The sequence below is a fragment of the Musa acuminata genome, chromosome BXJ1-4 (assembly GCF_036884655.1).
Source record: "Musa acuminata AAA Group cultivar baxijiao chromosome BXJ1-4, Cavendish_Baxijiao_AAA, whole genome shotgun sequence".
NCBI lineage: Eukaryota > Viridiplantae > Streptophyta > Magnoliopsida > Zingiberales > Musaceae > Musa > Musa acuminata.
This window is the reverse complement of record NC_088330.1, coordinates 39,828,331-39,848,578: the sequence shown is the minus strand read 5'-3', so window position 1 is coordinate 39,848,578 and position 20,248 is coordinate 39,828,331. Positions and strand designations below refer to the sequence as shown.

The following is a 20,248-nucleotide window of genomic DNA, read 5'->3' as shown; positions in this document are numbered from 1 at the left end:
GAGGTTTTTATTATTTCTTAGAATTCTTTTATTGACTTGTAAGTGGTGTTCATGCTTCTTCAAATTTATTTTCTTTAGGGAAGTGTTATGTTTGTGTAACATGGACATTACCTTTCTGTTAAGAACAATGTCACTTGATAAGTTATACCCACAGATGATGTTTATTCCTCTTCTTCTTTCATGACTTTGTGATATCAAGATGGGAGTTTAACATCAAAAAAGTTTTAGAAAAAGGAAAAAAAATAATGTGATTTCAATTACATTATTTTTTTTTTGCAAAGGGTAAGTGATGTAGGCTGGGTTTGAGCCCAAGATATTGTTATAAACTAGTGATTTAAAAAGCGCTATGTGCTAGGCGCTCGCCCGAGCGAAGCGAGATGCTCTGAAATATTAAAATATAAAAATATATAATATAATTAAAAATATAATTATTTAAATAAAAATTGATATTAAATTAAAAATATACTGTTAACAGTATATTACTTAAGTTAGAGGGGGAGAAAAAATTATTCTCTGAAATATTAAAATATAAAAAATATAATTGAAAATATAATTATTTAAATAAAAAAATATGATATTAAATTAAAAATATACTGTTAACAGTATATTACTTAAAGTTAGAGGGGGAGAAAATTTTTTTAACAGTAATAGAGGGAGATAGCAATAGTGGCGGAGGATTTGTTTAAGATAGTTGCGGTAGTACTGTGAACGATAGCAGCGACAGTGGTGGAAGTTGTGGACAACAATAGCGGCAGCATGGGAAGCTACGGGCAGTAGTAGTGACGGCGGTGAAAGCTACAGACAGCAACAGTGGCAACGGCGGAAACTGCGGACAATAGTGAAACGGAAGCTCTAGAGGGCGTCTGTCGATGGTGAACTTGCGGTCCTCTCCCTCGACAGTGGAAGGAAGCGACAACAGAAGGAAGCTATGAGGGCCGTTGGACTCGTCCGTCGACAACAGAGGAAGGCTCGGTCTGCTGCGTCTGTGGCGGAGGCAACGACAGCGGCAGAAAGCGTTGGTGGTGGGGGCAGAAGCAGTGCTAGGGTTCCTCGAGGTTGCGTGGGCGTGAAGCGTGACTTTTTAGGTAAGAAACTACGAACTGAACCAGACTTAAACCGGTTCGGTTCACTTAATTGAATCGAGCGCTCGCTCGAAGCTCCCAACGCCTGGGTTTGGGCGAGCGCCCAAGCGGCGCCTCATTGAAGCGCGTTGCCTGGTCTGCCTGTTTAAATCACTATTATAAACTATCAAGGACTTCACCAATTAAATTAGCTAGCATTTCCAGGGAAATTTGTAGGATGAGGGGACCAGTCTGATGGTGATAGACCTGATTCACCCACCTTAGATTGAGGGTTCAATAGCTCATCCTACAAATTTGTTTATTTGTCAAGTGGTGGAAAAAAACTCAATGATATATTTTGCATTGCTTATTTCTGGACTGGTTCATAGATGGGGGCACAGACCTCAATAAGAACCACTCTCGAATTATAGACATTTTAAAAGGATGTAGATAAGTGACAGTGATTTGATTCTTTGTTTTCATATCCTGTATACAAATAATTTAAATCTTGTCTTTCATCTTTCATATATGAGGTTTGTACAAACTTAATTGATATAAGGTCGACCTTACAGGAGACTTGCTATTATATTTAGACTCGTGCACGAGTATAAATATACATGTTTCTTATTCATATGTTTGACCTCAATTATTTTATGTTGTTAGAGATTGTGGATCTCTTGATGTCTCATTTTTTCGATGCGTATATGATATGTATATACACCCTTAAATAAGTCATATCTGTTGCAGTTTGTGGATTCTTTTATATCTTGTTTCTTATAGTTGAGTTTTGGTGTCTTCTGGGTTAGGGAAAGAAGAGCAGATTTACTTTCAAAATGGAGAGTCAAGGGTGGAATTTTTCTAATAGGGTATGCTGCTTTCCGGAACTTGTCCCTTGGAAGGCATGTGAAGGATAGGAGTACAGCCAGTGAAATTTGTCATGCCTTACATGTAAGTCATTGGACTTTGAACATTTATTACTTCTTACAGTTCTCTTCATCCTTGTGTTACTTTTTAATACTATATAAATTTTTTTAAATTAGAGTACTTTTTATTTTTATAACAAATATGGTCTGACCTGGTTAACATGATCTCCAACAAGCTGTAATTTTGTTTATTAAAACTGGTCCATATGCTTTATAATTCTAGTTCTGTAGAAAAGGGTTCTTGTATTGTATAGAAGTCCAATTTTCAGATGCTTTCTTCTTGCCTTTAATTAATAATCAAATTGTCACCTTAGATGACTAACAAAATTTGGCAGAATATGTCAAATCTGCCACTAACCTCCCCGACTGTCGTGTTGTTGAGCTCATATTTTTGATCTTCCATGTTAGTTGACCTATGCAAAATTTATCTTGCAGAGATATAAAATGGGGGTGGGATGCTGATAACAAATGGTGGCTTGACACAGACTGTAAAGAGATAAGATTTAACAAAAATAATCTTAATAGTCAATGGTTTTATCACTTTTTCTTATTCTCTCTTCCACTATTTGAGGACCTGTCAAATCACTCTTTTCCATTTATTTTACAATTTATTTTTCCCTCTAGCCTCTCAATTCTCTCTTTAAATTTCATCTAGTATATATAAAGCACTCTTTCCTGTATCTTGTTCCTTATTTGTCCCCACTTCACTTGGTAATTTACTATGTTCTTCACTGGTGCAAAAAATCATGCAAAACCAGATGAGCAACCAATCCCACCCTCAGTGTATCAGATCTAAAAAATAAGTGAGTTATTATATTTCATCTGTGTAGCACTAGCATACCTTCCCACTTCTTTCCCTTGGTGTCCCACTGAACTGGTGTATATAAATCATGCAAAGCCTTGAAATCTGGGACTAAGCTAAAATTGCTACTTTGTCCTTACCATGAGCCTGAATAAAAACCAGGCTCGCCCTCAGTATACCACTTATTAGTTTATGTGGCATCACTAAGTCCGTACAATTATGCTGTATAGGCTGCATTATTTTGGTCCATGTCTATAGAGGGATGACATATGGGGTGCAAGTACTGAGAAATGCCAGATATAAATTTGGTCCTCGTGCTACAGAGAAATGCTGTATTGGGTGCATCTTATTATATTTGCCAACTTTGTTATCAATAAGCTAAAAAACAAGAAATGCTAAATGCTAGCTGAAAAGAATCCTGTATAAAGTGTTAATTTTCATCTAACTGTTATCTAGATTAAGCTATTTTTGATCCTTTGTTTTGCTGAACAAAAAAGGAACACATTTTCTTTGGATTAATTTCTCTAAATTTGTGTGACACATATATCCAATTAGTATGTTGCCTTCCGTCTGTTGCAGGTTTAGGGTCTCTGGGTCCATACTCGAAAAATATCTGGTATCATATAACAATTTTTAATTGGTCTGATGGATAATGTTTCCTTTGAATGCAAAATTTGACGTCGCACTATTGTTCTTGTTTGTCCCTATGCTAGATGCCCAATCAAAATTTCCTTCTCTTATCACAATATTATGAAGTCAGGTCCCTTGTTGCCATGGGGGACGAAGAACAGGCTTTAAGAGCACATGAAAATCATTTATCATGCTGAATGCTAAACACAAAACTGTACTGACTATAGGAAAGAAGTGAAGGAACCATATAGAAGGTGCTGAGAGCTAGTTCACAATGGTTTTATGATATATGCTTTTTACAAATCATGCCAAACTCCTAATGTTTCAATATCTTTTCTTGTACAAAGAGTTTGTGGCATGCTCTTTTTTAAACTACTATTTCTATCCCTCAAAGTGCTGATAAATATTATGTTTACATTCTCCTAACCAACTATGTTCTACTTCATCTTCATCTTTTGATAAAGGCTTTTTGCATATGTAAAAGATATTGGTTAACATGTTGAGAAATTAAATGATATTGCAGTATGGTACTCTTTTTGTGGATCATTATAATACTATGCTTGTATTTTGTTATATTTTATCCAATCTTTTGGTAGTAATGATGACCATTGTCTAATTCTTTTTCAGTATGTGCCTGACATTCTAGTCTGTGATGAGGCCCACATGATTAAAAATACAAGGGCTGATATAACACAAGCATTAAAACAAGTAAAGACACAAAGAAGAATTGCCTTGACAGGATCACCTTTGCAGAACAATTTGATGGAATATTATTGTGTAAGTAGCTTATCTTTCTCGTTGTAAAGCAGGGATAATTTTATTACATTAACCACATTAGTGACATTATTTCTGAACAGATGGTTGATTTTGTAAGGGAAGGATACCTTGGGAGCAGTCATGAATTCCGTAATCGGTAAATCTTTTTCTGCTATGCTTTGTTTTATTTCTGATTGTTATCAGATATTCAGTAGCAGGGAAGGATCTTCGTTCTAACTTTGTCTCGGTGCAGGTTCCAGAATCCAATAGAAAATGGTCAGCACACTAATTCTACCATTGATGATGTGAGAATTATGAATCAAAGATCACACATTCTGTATGAACAACTAAAAGGATTTGTCCAGCGAATGGACATGAATGTTGTGAAGAAGGATCTCCCTCCTAAAACAGTTTTTGTTATTACCGTTAAACTTTCTCCTTTGCAAAGAAAATTGTATAGAAAGTTCTTAGATGTACACGGTTTTACGGGAGATAAAATTTCTTCTGAAAAAACAATTAGACCACGGTGTTTCTTTGCTAACTATCAAGCATTGGCTCAGGTATAATCAATCTTGCAATAAGACTTTTAAGACATTGATCAGCTTATCCATCAATGTGCATTGTTCTTGATTCTTACTACTATGTGATTCTTGTTTTGCTTGTAGGTATGGAACCATCCTGGTCTTTTGCAAGTGGCTAAAGAACACAGGGATTACTTACGGCGAGAAGATGCTGTTGAGAACTTCTTGGTGGAAGATGGCTCAAGTGATGATAATATGGAAAATGACTTCTCAAATGGAGGTATTTAGTCCATCGTATATATATGTAGAATTTCATGTTTCCATTTTTTGACATTTAAATTCATTTTTGTTTACTTATGACTTTGAAGTATGTTATAGATATATTGTTTATTGTCTGTTCAGTAGTGTGATTAAGTTGGCTGATGTGGCTATGTTTGAATTGAAGGCTCAAACCATGTTTCATCAGTGATAACTATCTCTTTAAATTTAAAGCACCATAATATTGCAAATTTATGCTGCATTTAACATTAGTTATTGTTTGTGATTTACTGTTTATAAAGTAAATGCTTGGAACATTCTTGATTGCTAACCTTAAATTTATTTTTTGTTTTCCAAAGTGCTTATGGAATCCTTTAAAAAGAAGTACAAACTTTTTGCATATGAAATTTTTATTAATGGATTGCATTCTGTAGTGGCTAACAATTCTAATGAGGGAACAAAATTCAAAGAGAAGCTGTAATCTAATAATCACGTCTTGTACCAACCAAAAACTGATGAATACCAATTTTCTATAAACAAGAAAATAGAAACAAAACATTAGTGGTCTATATTATTTAAGAGTGAGAATTTTAAGTATTAACAGTGGCCTTAGTTTATGAGGTTGTTTTCACAGTTCTATCATCTATGTCTTAGAGACAAAAATAAATACTGTTCCATGTAGTATATTGGTTCATTTGCAGACTGGTATGATATGTAAGTACATCACAGTATACCACTCAGAAATTGTTGTGCAGGTGGCTAGTGCAGGAGTGCGCCGAAACATACTGTCAAAAAGATACCAGCACATGCTGCTGACACGTCATAGTTGCTGACATATTTCTCCATAGGCTGTTGCAAGGGTGTGTTGACCAGTGTTAAACACGTATCACTGCCTTCATATCATGAAATGGCAATTCTTGATACCTTTAAGTAATAATATAAACAGAAAATGAGTGTTGATATGATATGGTTTGTTATTCTGCATACTGTTCCTGCATTCAACTGGTACATTTTGATCTGTACAATTAATATAGACAAGTATTTAAATTCATGCTTAGAGGTGGTATAGTACCACTGGTACTGGCTCCATTTATTCTTTTTCATTTTCCCCGGTTCTCTTGACGCATTCATTTATGAGTGAAATTAAGACAAAAGTATCAGTCAGTTTTATCAAGTGTCGGTCATCTTTTTGGATTTCATTATGATGCTTTATTCTATATGTAACATCCCATTAATCACAACAGAACCAATTTGGGATGTCCTAGTCATCTCAAGGATGGGACTTATTATGTGGTTGGCCATTAAGAACAGAATTCATTCTTTAAGATTCTCTTCATGGAGTGGAAAAAATGGTGCTTCTTGTTTTGTTTGCTCTTGTTTGGCGGAGTCCTCTCCACTGGTGACTTCTTTCTTTCCCCCATTCCATCTAAGTGAAACATGAGTATTTAGTCTCCCGAACCTCTTCAACTCTCTTCATTAACCATAAAACTCATGAAGCTGCCCAATTATCTTTGATACTTAGAGATTCATTGGGTTTGATATGACCCTTCTGTTGGAGCTTTTTCCAATTAGAGGTGGAGAGAGTTCCTTTTAAACAACCAACTATAGGATAAAGCTATTCCTCTAAGCTAACTTTGTTGCATGAAAGATAATATGACATCCAAGTATGAGTATTTAAGCTCTTGTTCTCTCTTTCTCACACACAATCATGAGATGATTTTTTCCTTTTTATGTTAATTTTGTTGCCTTTTTAAATCCTCTTCAGATATGATTTGGATAGTTAAACAATCATTGTTGATATTGCCGATCATCTTTTAGTGGCAGCACTAATTCTACCAATTCTAGTATATTTTGTATGGAAGTGGAGGAGTTGCAGATAAGGTTGTTACCAAAGCTAGCTGTTCACAAACAACTTGGGCTCCATTTGGTTCATTCATAAGCCGCTTGACCCATTTGCAACCAAATCATGTTTGAAACCTTATTGAGATCTCAAACAAGGGCCAGCTCAAGTTTGTGTATATTTATGTTTGCACAATTGTTTATCTACACCCAAAGTCTGTGATATCATACATGATGCTTCCTAATAGATATACAATATAGGGTTTTGAAACCCTTATTCTGGCATTCAGACCATTCTCCCTGTTATAGTGGCCTCATTCTCTTCCATAACTCTCTTCTGCACATTCCTCTTCTCTAGCAATCTCTCTCTCTCCATCCTAGTTCGAACTTCATAGATGAGGGGTGCAAGGTCTTCGATCTTAAGGTGCTGAAGGTCATGTAGCAGATAAGATTAACAGTGGGGCTAAGGTTTTGGCTCCAAGATCTCTTCCCTTTTCCTGATCTCTATTCTTTTTCCCTTAGCTTTTCTCATTGTGATTGATTTATGCATTATTGTTTGTGATTATTGGCCTTTTGGATTTCGGAACAATTTTCTGGACTGTTTTGTGAATATGTGCTCTGGTTTCAGTTTCCACCATGGCTCGAAGTCCTGAGTGCTTGAGCTTTGCATGCTCATCGTACCAACCCGAGCTTGGGCAGCTCATGTTCAGAAAAGCCAAGGCTGAACCCTTGTTTGATTGAGCCAAATGTGAATTCGGGCTGTTTGCTGGAGTTTAGGTTGTTTACACCCCCCTGTACGTAGATCATGATCTTACTTGGGTGCTGCATGTGCCGCTAGTAAAGCATTCGTTAGGTTCATACAGAAAAGGAATAACCTCTAGATTTGTATAAATTCGGGATAAAGTTTGTGCTAAAAATACCATTCTTGAACTTCCATTACTTCTTGTCGTCAGTCATGAACTACATAATTTTTTAGCAATATCCAATGTTCAGAGGTTTTCTTTTGTCCATTTTCTTTGGCTAAACCATTATTGACCCCGGATTCAGACAGGATAAAAGGAACTAAAAATAGTTATTGCAAATTTAGTATGTAGATCTGTCTAGCCATGTTGATGGATTTGAATAGAAGCTGAAGTGAAGTATGGCATGGTGCAAACAGGAAACTTCCTCAATGGATGGCGATCTGGCCCTTCATAGTTGTAAATACAGCTTCTCATGGTCATCGTTTTCATGCTGTCTTATTTTGTATTATATGGGTGTCTGCATTTAACTTATTTTGCATCATCTCTTTTAGTTATAAGATGTTACATTTAGGAATACAATATAGATAGGATGGTGATTGGAGCAATACATGGACCCACTGTTTCCTTGTATGAGATGATGTTTTCTATGCTTCTTTCTTCGCTGTGCATGTCTGTCAGTTTAAATTTCTGTGTTTAATACATTTTTATGCTCTATGTAAGCCTTATAGTTTAAGTAGTTCTAATGAGAGCTGAAGCATCTGTTATATGGACAGAGAAACAAAAGGCAAAGGATGATATATTTTACAAGAGAAATGATGGAGTCTTTTACCATCAGGTACAGTTGAATTTTAATCCACCTCCTGTGCAAGTCAACCGATGGATCTTATTTTATAATTTTCACAAAGCATTCTATAATAGATTGCTAATTTTAAAAATGTTTTGATAATAATTTACTGTTGACTGAGAAAATTTTTCATATGTTCTTTCGTTTACAAGTAAAACATATCTTCTTGTTCTTTTCAGTTATTGATCTTGGCTTTCAAATTGCAGTTCTTTTTCTTTCTTTTCTTTTTGAAAATATATGCTTTTGAGAGTGATGAAAGTCAGAAACATTAAGTTGTTAATTGTAAAATTTGAATTTAACTTTACATCATGAAGGGGATGTGGAGATGCATTTTATTAGATAAATAAGGTTTGAATCTTTCATATGCATCATTTTGCATGTTTAATGTATTGCTCAAAGAATTTACTGCTTGCAGGAAACTGATTGGTGGACGGATCTTCTTGGTGAAAAGATTTACCAAGAAGTTGATTACAGTGGTAAAATGGTTTTGCTACTTGATATCCTCACCATGAGTTCTGAAGTAGGTGACAAGGTATTAGTTTTCAGCCAAAGCTTGACAACACTAGATTTAATAGAGATGTTTCTGTCAAAACTGCCACGCAAAGAAAGCGAAGGCAAGTTCTGGAAGCAAGGCAAGGATTGGTATAGGTATGATATAAGTTATTTATTGGATTCCGTATTTGGAATTTAGAAGTTCTTTTTATCAAATGATAGCATTTCAATGAAGAGAGGTAGATAAATGCTGTAACCCAATAGTTTCATCTTATATGCTTCTTACCATTATTATTTCTTTGCCATTCTTCTCCATGGTCCTTTATGTTCGTCAAGCTATTGAGGTGTCTTTCTTAAAATTCATGTAGCATGAAAATGAATCCATGTATCCGTATCCAACTGGGACCTTATGGCTTCTTGTTGTTATCTATATGTAGCATGAAAAATGCAATAATCCCATTAATATTAGTGCTCCCTTAGGCAGGTGGTATCCATCCGTGGCTCTGATGTTCTACTTTTGAGTCTCAGTTTCTTTCTTTCTGACTTCTGAAACATCTTCTTGACATAAATTAGCCTTATTGTGCATATCCTTTGGTTTCATTTGGCAAGCTTTCGATAAGATAATCTTAAATTTTGGTAATAAACGTTCAAACTCATAAAATGTTCAGATGAAGTTTGCTTGATTTGGCACCAACTTCCATTCTTTTTTAGGGATCCCTTTGAGATTTGAGTTTGCTTGATGTGGCACCAACTGGCAAAATGGATGAAGAACTTGTATCTTTTCTCCCTTGAGATTTCTTAATTCCATCAATTATTTATACAATTTCAATGAACATCCCCTACTTTGCAATATTATCGTAATTCTATAAGAGGCAAAGAATTTTCTTTAGGCACAAACCAAAGTCTGTAAAAGTGAACAGCTTCATATTTGGATCCTACTGTAGAGGAATTCTGTATGGCATTCAATAATTCATATGAAAGTCTAGATGCTATCCCAAATGAGAGTAGAAAAGGTCTGTCTTTGTCGGTTAATAAATGGATTCTAGTTTGTCAAATTAGGCAGTTTTGAAACCAGAAAGCCTTATGTCTTAGACATGCAAAACATCTAAACAACTATGAACTATGTGTTAGGGAAGAAATCTTGAGAACCCAGATTTCCTTAATGAGTTCATTGCTTTTAAGATGTGCCATGGTTAATCATGTTGTGTTACTTCTATAAGAATTCTGTTCTTTGGTTGTGGATGATCAAGCCCCTTTTAATACAAATTCCAGAACCATTCTATACTTGTTCTAAAGTTAGATTACTTATGTACAGGCTGGATGGTAGTACACAGTGTTCTGAAAGGCAGAAGCTGGTAGAGAGATTTAACGAACCCACAAATAAGCGAGTGAAATGCACCTTGATATCTACACGTGCTGGGTCACTGGGCATTAACCTTTATGCTGCTAATCGTGTTATTGTTGTTGATGGTTCATGGAATCCAACCTATGACCTGCAGGCAATATATCGGGTTTGGAGGCATGACTACAACTAATAATTCCAATGCCTCTTCTTAATAGTGTCATTGGTTTTGTTATCTTTTATGTCACTTCTTGCAGGTATGGGCAAACCAAACCTGTCTATGCTTACCGCTTGATGGCACATGGAACCATGGAAGAAAAGATATATAAGCGGCAGGTAAATTCGGATTTATAGATGTTAAGGTTTTTTCTTTTTGTACCTGGAGAAAGTTCAAAAAGGTTTACATATGATGACTGAAGCAGTTCAGACCATCAACAGGTTACGAAGGAAGGACTTGCAGCAAGGGTGGTGGACAGACAACAAATACATAGAACAATGTCCAAGGAGGAGATACTGCACCTCTTTGACTTTGGTGATGATGAAAATGCAGACATGCTTGAGCAGGACCATAGAAATCCAATGACATCTAGTCATGATGAAACCAATGAGGTTGGCTGTTTGGGGAATCATGAATGCCTGCCTTTTAACACTGCTGACAAGCTCATGGAAAACTTACTTAGAAGACATTATCCTCGGTAGATGCTTTTCTCATGTTTTCTAACTAAACGGTTAAATTGTTCTTATTATCCTTTTTTTCAGCTTCCCCACATGCATGTTCGAATTGTGTTCCAGATCGACATGACTATCCTTGAAACACCTATAATTTCAAGGAAGTTTGAATTAAATACAATTTTATCAATCCCAATACACAGTTCTAGATCTTCATAAAATCTTTTTGATGACAGGAATCTGATTTGATTTTTGTGCTGACAGATGGATTGCGAATTACCACGAACACGAAACCCTTTTACAGGAGAATGAGGCAGAGAGATTATCCAAAGAGGAACAAGACATGGCCTGGCAAACTTATCGGAGATCGTTGGAGTGGGAGGAAGTTCACAGAACCACGCTTGATGACGGTGATCGAGTTGCTAACAGTAATACACCGCCAGAAATCATTGTTTCCCAACAAACCAAGGGCAGTTCAAGGAGCCGCCCTGTCAAGCAGAGGAAATGCACCAACCTAGCCCACTTGCTAACTTTGAGAAGCCAGGGCATCAAGCCCGGATTCAGCACGGTCTGTGGAGAATGCTCGCAAGAGATCAGCTGGGAGAACCTCAATCGAGACGGGAGATCCAGATGACAAACATCATTGACCGTTCATACGTGTGTTATTTCTGACCTGTTGATTTTGTAAATTCAACACTGCATATAGAGGTGGAATATCAGAGGTCACGCTAAACATTATTAGATGAACATCAACCATCTTTTTGATGTTGTTGTGTAACTTGGTTCATGTATAGGACGAAGGGGTTTCTTGTCTTAGGTCAATTGGCCGAGGTCTGATGCCTCCTATTCTCTATTTTGATTCTTCACGATTAAAGACTTCCCAACTATGGATCCGATCAGATTAAAAAGGTCTCAACACTCCATAGTTGTTTGTATGTTGGTTTGGATCAACTACTTGTCAAATAGTTTTTATGGCAACGATGGCCAAATTTGAGCATGCTTTCCCATCCAATACAGGTCTTTGGTTGTTGAACCGTATCAAACTTTGTTATATATCTAATAACCCATCACACTTTTCCTCTACATTCAACAAGTCAATTGAAGATATCTGTCATGGTATTTTTTGGATTGCAAGGTTGGCTTGGATGCTCCTTTGAAACCTGCACGCAATACACGAGGCTTCTCGTTCGCCTTCCTTTCAGGTTGACGGCCGCAACTCCTCGGAAACGCGAGCCGTCACGAAAGATTCCACTCGAAGAAAGTGTTTTGTCCAAACACCAAATTTTGGCTGCGATCGAAGTCACCATGCTTTCTTGTCGTGGTAGCTTACCACCTTATGAGTTATGAACTTACGTACTGTCCAATTAAGGAATCAAGTTTTGTAATGACACGCTACTTCGTCTTGGATTGGAGGGGCTGTAGATGACCTCGAGTTGGATGTTTTCGGGTATCCAAATTTGCTAGACCCTCTTAAATTTATTTTGGATCCATTTTATATGATTTGGAATGAGTTTAGATGGAAAAACAGATGAATTTAGGATACCGACTTTTACTATTTTATTCTAATTTCAAGTTTTTTTTTCCAATTAATATTCCATCTAGAGCACTGTAAATCCAAAAAAATTATTTTTTTGAGGTTTGAGTCAAATCAACATGTTTGGAACATTTTAAACTAAATCAAAGCTAGTAATATTCTCTCAAAAAGTTATAATTTAATATTATCCAGTACTTAATTCTTTGGAACATATTCCATTATATATATATATATATATATATATTAACACAATTAAAATAAGAATTGTTCAATTTTATCCAATATTATTTAACAATTTCTTTAGGAAGGGAGAAATATCCAAAAATATTTCCTACCTTCCAAGCATAATATATGATTTTTCATTTCATTTATTGGTGCAAACAAATAATTTATTTTCATGGAAAACCAAAACACAATGCATGCCACACAATGAATTATATATATATATATATATATATATATATATATATAGTTTTTAATATTAAATTAAAATTCAAAGAAAATACTTTATTGCTTATAAACACTTTGGACATGCACTGAAACCAAAACAAAGAAAGACAATTAAGAAGATAAGGGAACCACTAAGCCTTAAATAATCTCCATTTATATTGCCCTCTTCCTCTCTCTCTCTCTCTCTCTCGGCATTGCCTACGATATAAAGAAGAGGCAGAAGAAAGATAGACGAAACCAATCAAAACTTAAAGCCAAAACCCCCCTCTATTGTCGCCAGATAAAGAGAAGGGAGGCGTCTGAAAGAACGATCGGAAAAAGAAAAGGAATTGGTAGTAAGGAAAAGAAGGGATTTGTCCTGGATTTGATTGCAGATTTCCTGGCAAGACCATCTCGAATACCGCTGTAACATCCAGACCTTCGTTTTCTTTGTCTTTTTCTCTTGCGCAATTTTCTTTGATTTCTTCTCTTCTGGTTTGCTTTTTTCCCCTTACCCTGAGACAAAAACGATTCTTTCTTTCTTCTTGATCGTTCTCCGATCGGTTTATCGGGATCGGATTTAAAGCGTTTCTCTGCTTGCAACCTGGATCATGATCGGGTCGTGGGAATTGATCATGGCGGCGTCCGATCGGTTAGGGTTTGTTTTGGGTTTAGAAGGAATTGGAGCTGTGGGATGGATGAGGTTGCGATGTCTCGGATCGGGGGTAAAGAGTTGAATTTTGGGCAGTTTTGGATCTGGTTATGGTAAGGCGTCGGGATTGGAACCCATTTCTTATGGAATGGGTTTATTTCATGATTTTCCCAAACACGTGAAAATATTTTTGTATCTGGCAGATTCTGTAAAGTTAAAAAAAAAAAACATTTTTTTCGTAGAACTTTTCAGTGCCTTCTTGAAAAAACCACGCCATCGGTCAGGTTATTTGGATTTACGTTCACTTGCTCAAGAAACATAACCTATGGTTTCCAAAATTATGGAAAATTTATGGATTCTTTGACAATGGGCCTTTATCATCTGATCGACGACTTATAATTATGTATTTTCTGGTTGGCAATGATACTAAGTTGTGTTAAATATGACAATTGCCCTTGTTCCACAATTTAAGTGCAGGCTTAGGACTTGTTCGTGAATTGTGGAGCATAACTTAGTCTATTAGTGGTTCGTTCGAAAGCTGTAATTTCTGGGAGCTATATATGAGACATTGGATTTTTTGTTGCATGCTTTCTAAGAGTTTCTTATTGTTTGCGGATTCTGCTATACCATAATCCTCTTGCTACAAGGGATAAGGACCACCATCTTGAAAGATACAAAGAAGTTTGGTAATCAAGAGTGACCACTGTGGACAAATCCAAGCCTTCTTTCCTGGTAAGTCCTGATTATGCTTTGTAATCCAACAGAACTTTTAGATGACTTTTAGGGTGTACTTTTCTCTTCTGTTTAAGCTTGATGCCCTTAAGGATCTTGATGCTGTGTGCCTTATCATATTATATTTGCTATGAAATATTTCAACTACTTTTAAGTGTTGGTTTAGAAGGTCTTTTCTTTATAAGCTACGTTATATTAGATTCCTTTGACAGTTGATATGAGACATCTGATATTTGTATATATATGTACTTTAATTTTGCTAATACCAATATTTGAACGTAGGTTGATTGCAAAATTCAGCTAGCAAAGGATAATAAATGTCAAACTTGTGAAAGTGAAAATTTAGGTGATATATAGTTTCTAAAAAGGACAAGAAAGCTATAAGTATGACTGTATAATGTTTATATAGTGCTTATAGCAAGATAAGGGTCAAAGATGGGAGAAAAGCCATTTATCTGCTAAAGTTGGGAAAAGTTAAGACCAAACACTTGGATAGGAATAGATGCATAAAAGATGAACATTAAAAAGTGCTTGTTAATGACATTGAGATCAAGGAAAGATGAGAGAATTTGTTTTATAACTTATCTGGTAAGCATTATATGGAGCAACTTAGCTTTTTTGAGTTTTTCCATGGTAAGTCAAATTTAGTAGCACTTCATGATATTTGATATCAGGTTGAAGTTAATTGGAGAAGTCTGTGAATTTTGATCTGTGGTTTGTAGTTCCCACTTAAATGCCCATGCATGATGCCACATACCAGGTGGCACAAATTGGTCTGATGCAAAAAGACCATTCAGATGGTTTGACCAACATCAATGGTCAAGAAAACTTGGCTCATTCTTTAGTATGGCATGGGGCCTACAAATTATTATTAGCTTCTTGGATTGTTTTTCACTCTAGAATTCTTACATGCTAAAAACTAAATGAATCAAATGACTTTCTTCATGAGGTTTAAATGTGACTGTTTATGATGCCAACTCTTCATCATTGACATAACAATATGTCAAATCTATATAATGCTTGACTCTTTTGCAATATTAAACTTAAAATATTTCATAAATTTTGATTAAATATGAACTATTCAACAGGAGAGAAAAATGAGGGAAAAAAAAAGGAAAGAGAGGCTTCTGAGTTTTTGAATAGCTCAACAGTGAATAAAGCTTTTGTTTCCTGTATTTGTCTTTTATACCTCATCATCGTGCCTATGTTGACATTATGGATTTACACTATGTTCTTATTCCCATGTTAGACACGATAGTTTAGTTGCACTATAATCAATTATGGTTGATAAGGACTTGGATCATCATTTTGGTGAATTGTGAGACATTTAGAAGGGACTGTTTATTGCTCATCTCACCCCATGCCAAATATAAATTTTGTCAAAGCCAAGTGCATGCCTGCATTTTACTGTTTATGTATGGCTGGTAGAAGAACAACATGAGAATTGTGGTCAGTGTTCATGGAGATGTACTGTGATAACAAAAGCTATGGAGGGATCGGACCACGGAGTACACTGAATGCTAACCCGCTTGATGGATAAAATTCTTCAGAAGTTTAGAATTGATGCATTTTTGTGGTTCATTAATTAGTTGACCCTCACATTTCTGGTTGCTGCAGGATAGCTGATCATGCAGCTTTTGTCTTGCTTCTCTCAATCTAGTAGGAGAAATAATAATGTTCAGAAAAATTGGCTTGTAATATGATTCTAATGCCAGATATTGATTGTTGGTACTAAATAGTGAGATGCTTTTGTTGTCTTGCTTCTTTTTCCATTAGTGAAGAAATAGTCCAAAATAGTGACTTCAAAAATTTATCAAAAAAAGAAATTGTTAAGACTGCCAAGACTATTTTGATAATGAATTGTATACACCTGAATAATCTGGTGATTGTTACCTTGTTAAGTATTGCTATAAAGCTGTAGCCCATATTAAATGTTGTTGCTGAGGTATAGGAATCAGTCTACAAAACATAAAGCTGAAGTTATTAAATTGGCAAACAATTGGTAGTGGGTGTTTCTATTGTTCCTTTGTTCCAGTACATAGCTCTCCTACAAGGAACTGTCATTTAACCTTGTATCTCAGATCACAGCTGAGACAGTTAGCAGTATTATATAGTAACCCAGTGTGCACTAAAATTTTTAATCAATATGTTCTTTTCCTTTTAATATTAAAGGATGTTTGTATGTTAAACATTTTGAACCTCATGACAGTGTTAACGGGATGACAGATCTGAAAGCAAGTATTACAGTGTTTACAGATATGACTGTTTTACACAAGGAATTGGATGAGACTTCATGCCCTATTTGTATGGAATATCCCCATAATGCTGTTCTTCTTATATGCCGCTCTCATGAGAAAGGCTGCAGGTCGTACATTTGTGACACAAGTTATAGGCACTCCAATTGTCTAGACCGCTATAGAAAACTTGTAGCAAATAATAATAAGACTTCTCAAACTGGTTTGTTGGCCCCTGAGAATGCTCACACGGGAAGTGCTCCCACACCAAGTCCAGTGATGGGAAGAAACTTGGTTGAGACCAATGAAGAAAACAATATGGTAGAAAATACTGATGGGATCTCCATCAGCTTATTTGAAAGGTTGGAAGAAAATAATAGTAATCAAGTGCATGAGACAACTATGGAAGGTCATGGTGAAGAAAGGCAAGGACAGGAGGAATCTGGTGGGATTGAGACCTCCGAATCAAACTCTCTGAAGTGTCCCCTTTGTCGAGGTGCTGTGTTGGGTTGGACGATTGTCAAAGAGGCAAGACAGTATCTGGACCAGAAGCCAAGGAGTTGTACCAGGGAATCATGCTCATTTTCTGGAAACTATAAGGAGCTTCGCAGACATGCCAGGAGAATCCACCCTACCACGAGGCCTGCTGATGTTGATCCATCACGACAGCGTGCCTGGCGCCGCATGGAACATCAACGGGAGTATGACGACACCCTCAGTGCTATAAGATCAGCAATGCCTGGTGCAACTGTGATAGGAGACTATGTCATTGATAGCGGAGATGGTCTGTTACATGACGGAGAAAGAAATGGATCAGGTGAACGTGCTCGACCATGGTGGACTACTTTTTTTCTTTTTCATGTGGTCAGAAGCCCAATCGAGTCCCTTGATGAGCCAAGGGGCTCATCTCGAGCTTGGCGTAGACATCGACGTTTGGGACACCATAACCTATGGGGTGAGAACCTCATGGGTGTGCAAGATGTTGATGAAGATAGCACAGGTGATGATGCTCAAGTACCAAGGAGGCGTCGGAGGTTCCTGAGAACGAGACCAGACGAGGATCAGCCATGAGATGCTTATTTTCCTGGTAATTGTAGACTTTCCAGCTATACCTGAACCATGGGTGATTCTGAATAAATTGTTCTCTATTTGGAATCTCATCTGACAAAAACTGCTTTGTTCTGAAATCTCATCTGATAGTTGAGGCTGTTGCATTAACTGGATCACAAATTCTGGAGCTTCAAATCGATTGATGTCAAGCCTCGAATGGCTGGTCAGAAATGATGTCAAGACTAGAATGACTGGTCAGAAATGGTTCTGTTCATGTAGACGTTCTGAATATGATTTATGTGCCTTGTTGTAATTGCATCGATCCATATGGATCATGAAGCTGAAGAGGCCTTGTGGCTGCGAGGGAGCATGATCTGAGATACCTGCATTCTCTTGTTTGTTGTTTATTATCGAAATCTTAAGAGTTCCATGTGAAAGACTTGGTGGTTTTAATCAAAATGTACATAGTTTGATTCCTTCCATGCTTTTTTATCCAGCTATTAAATTTCTTGCAGATTTTTGTTCAGCTCTCTTGCCATGGATGGTTAATCTTGCTGGACCAGTTAACACTTGTGCTCAGATTTTTTATGTTGAAACACATCAGCATTTGTGATATGTCATTTGACCTGGATACTATTTATGTAACTTTGGCTTTTGCTTCGATCCATCGCCTTCCTCAAGTGGAACCTTGGGTGACCTGGTTCCTTTGCCAAGTTCACCATTTAGCACACGTACAATAATAACTATGTATACGACTGTAAATGATGGGCATGTTTTTATAATTTCACTCGGACTAGTATGTATAGGACAGTATTTATCGGTTGGAGAGGCTAAATCTATTTGGTTGGATAAATTCCATTTTGTTTTTTTTTTCTTTTCAATAAATTTTATAAGATAAAAGCCCGATCTATCTCTCATCAGTCTTTTTTAAGTTCGTCATGGCTTTTAATTGCTCATTGTCCAATACTCATCTTCTTTTTTTTTTTTACTTCTTGTCTCTCGTCGTTGTTTGTTAACTTGCTCATCGTCCGATACTCATCTCATTTTATTTTTTTACTTCATTTCTTATCTCTCTCTCATTTTCTTTTCTCCAAGTGCTTGTAACAATTTTATCAATGGATTATTTATTGCTTGTGTTTTCTCTTATAGTATGATTTGACTATATTTTATTTATTTTTGAAGTATTTATTTTTTTCTTATTTTTTAGACCAAGGGAATCGACAAGGTTACCTAACGTAACAATCACTAGTCGAAGAGAGTCAATATAGGCCAAAATAACTCTATTTTCACATGTTGTAAATTGATTTTTTTTCAAGCTAGTGGCGCGACTGCGACCAAAATGGTAAGTATCTCATACTCTAAAAATCTAAGGTGAAGAGTTAGATGAGGATTTAGGGTAATGTCAAAGATCAATTTGGAACTCTCAAGATTGAATATACATAATACGTATTTGTAAAATAATTTAGTGTGGTTATCTTATCTTTTCATCGTTCAAAATTCTTAGTTTCTCTTTACAATCCAAGTATTTAATGAATTGCTTTGTTCCAGATATCGGAGCTCATCCATTAAAACTAATCATTTTTCATTTTAGACCCTTGCGAGATTGTGTTAAAACTGATCCTTTGATGATAGAAATCATAAAAGTACCTCACGACTTAAGGAAATATGATATTTGGTACCTAAGCTGACACAAACCAAAAAAGTTAACACAATTGCTATCAAGAAACACCAAGGTGATTGGAGCAAGATTGTCCAAAGGAGCAGCCACCCACATAGCCGCAGCAGAGGCCGAGGTGTAGACTCATGCATAAACCGCTGGAGCAGCTCCATCTCATGAGAAGCACGATAATAAAAATGGTGATCCAAAAGTAGACTGCTCTCTTGGAGTAGATAAGAGGAAGTGAAATCTAGATCGATGTCACTAACAACGCAATATAAGAACCGGACTAACAAAGCTCGAAGCTGGTCTCAGTGGTCTCCAACCAGCATAGCATGGAGGAACTCAACCAAACTAAGGCTAACGTCGACTACTTGGAGCAAAGAACTCATATAAGGAAACTGAATCATGGATGGATCGATCAGATGAAATTCTTGATCGAGGGAGTCGATGCAACTGTGGCCAATGCAGCGTTCGTATGCTCGCATGGCAAAGACTTTGCTGAAGAAGAATAAGCAATAGAAAAATTCTGCTTATGAGTATCCAAAAGCGAGTCTGTAGGCGGCGATCATTCTCTTTGTATTAGAGCCCACTGGAAGTGTCTAACAAATCTGCAACTTTCCTTCTTCCTTTTCAGCTACCCTTCCAACTTTGATCTATGATATAAATTATACATCATAGATGAGTTAGGCACATGCAAAAGGGTGAGAAAAGGAAGCCTCCGAAGCCACAAACACAAAGACGACCACTCGGCGTCCATCATCCAATGATTTCAGCGTGAACATGAATCTTCTCGTGGCAACTTCAAAGCTCTCTTCGAGTTCAAGCTAAAGAGCTGCATCCAATTAACAAGTCTTCCCATCGAACCTACTTCGAAAGTGCCTCCATCCATCTGGCTGCTTACACCATTGCGTGCCGCACTCGGAAGCTTTGGCCCATAGAATAGGCAAAGCTAGGGTGCAGGGAGGATGGCTCTACTCATTTCCGAGAACAACACAGACTCATAAACAAGGGAGGAGTGGGGTTTCCAACTTGAAAGGATCGCACCACCGCAAGTATCGCCGGTGTGCTTTTCTAGCC

General features: G+C 36.6%; 2 protein-coding genes across 12 annotated transcripts in view; both read left to right on the top strand.

Moving 5' to 3' along the window:
* The window catches only part of LOC135667734 (protein CHROMATIN REMODELING 20-like), a 32,457-nt gene extending 20,565 nt beyond the window's left edge, over positions 1-11,892 (top strand). For 5 of the 7 annotated variants that reach the window (XM_065178429.1, XM_065178428.1, XM_065178430.1 and 2 more), the window contains 11 exons: positions 1,868-2,009; positions 4,044-4,193; positions 4,274-4,329; positions 4,426-4,732; positions 4,838-4,973; positions 8,307-8,368; positions 8,793-9,025; positions 10,185-10,388; positions 10,469-10,547; positions 10,650-10,906; positions 11,145-11,892. In XM_065178429.1, the coding sequence (XP_065034501.1) occupies positions 1,868-2,009; positions 4,044-4,193; positions 4,274-4,329; positions 4,426-4,732; positions 4,838-4,973; positions 8,307-8,368; positions 8,793-9,025; positions 10,185-10,388; positions 10,469-10,547; positions 10,650-10,906; positions 11,145-11,514 (1,996 nt within the window). In that variant the 3' untranslated portion in view covers positions 11,515-11,892. Of the gene's footprint in view, positions 1-1,867; positions 2,010-4,043; positions 4,194-4,273; positions 4,330-4,425; positions 4,733-4,837; positions 4,974-5,706; positions 5,812-8,306; positions 8,369-8,792; positions 9,026-10,184; positions 10,389-10,468; positions 10,548-10,649; positions 10,907-11,144 lie in introns of those variants that run through there. The other 2 variants (XM_065178433.1, XR_010510607.1) reach the window with 2 other exon arrangements.
* A 1,154-nt stretch (positions 11,893-13,046) lies between these two features.
* Positions 13,047-17,987, top strand: LOC103982760 (uncharacterized). Of its 5 annotated transcripts, none has more exons than XM_009399773.3 (4): positions 13,047-13,269; positions 13,973-14,227; positions 16,437-17,548; positions 17,662-17,987. In XM_009399773.3, the coding sequence occupies exon 3, from the start codon at positions 16,447-16,449 to the stop codon at positions 17,530-17,532; it is 1,086 nt and encodes a 361-aa protein (XP_009398048.2). In that variant the 5' UTR covers positions 13,047-13,269; positions 13,973-14,227; positions 16,437-16,446; the 3' UTR covers positions 17,533-17,548; positions 17,662-17,987. The 5 variants fall into 5 exon arrangements, with proteins under 5 accessions (XP_009398048.2, XP_065034499.1, XP_065034498.1 ...); XM_065178426.1 differs by having other exon boundaries at positions 13,064-13,269; positions 14,143-14,227; XM_065178425.1 differs by having other exon boundaries at positions 13,064-13,269; positions 13,968-14,227.
* Positions 17,988-20,248: the final 2,261 nt, after the last annotated feature.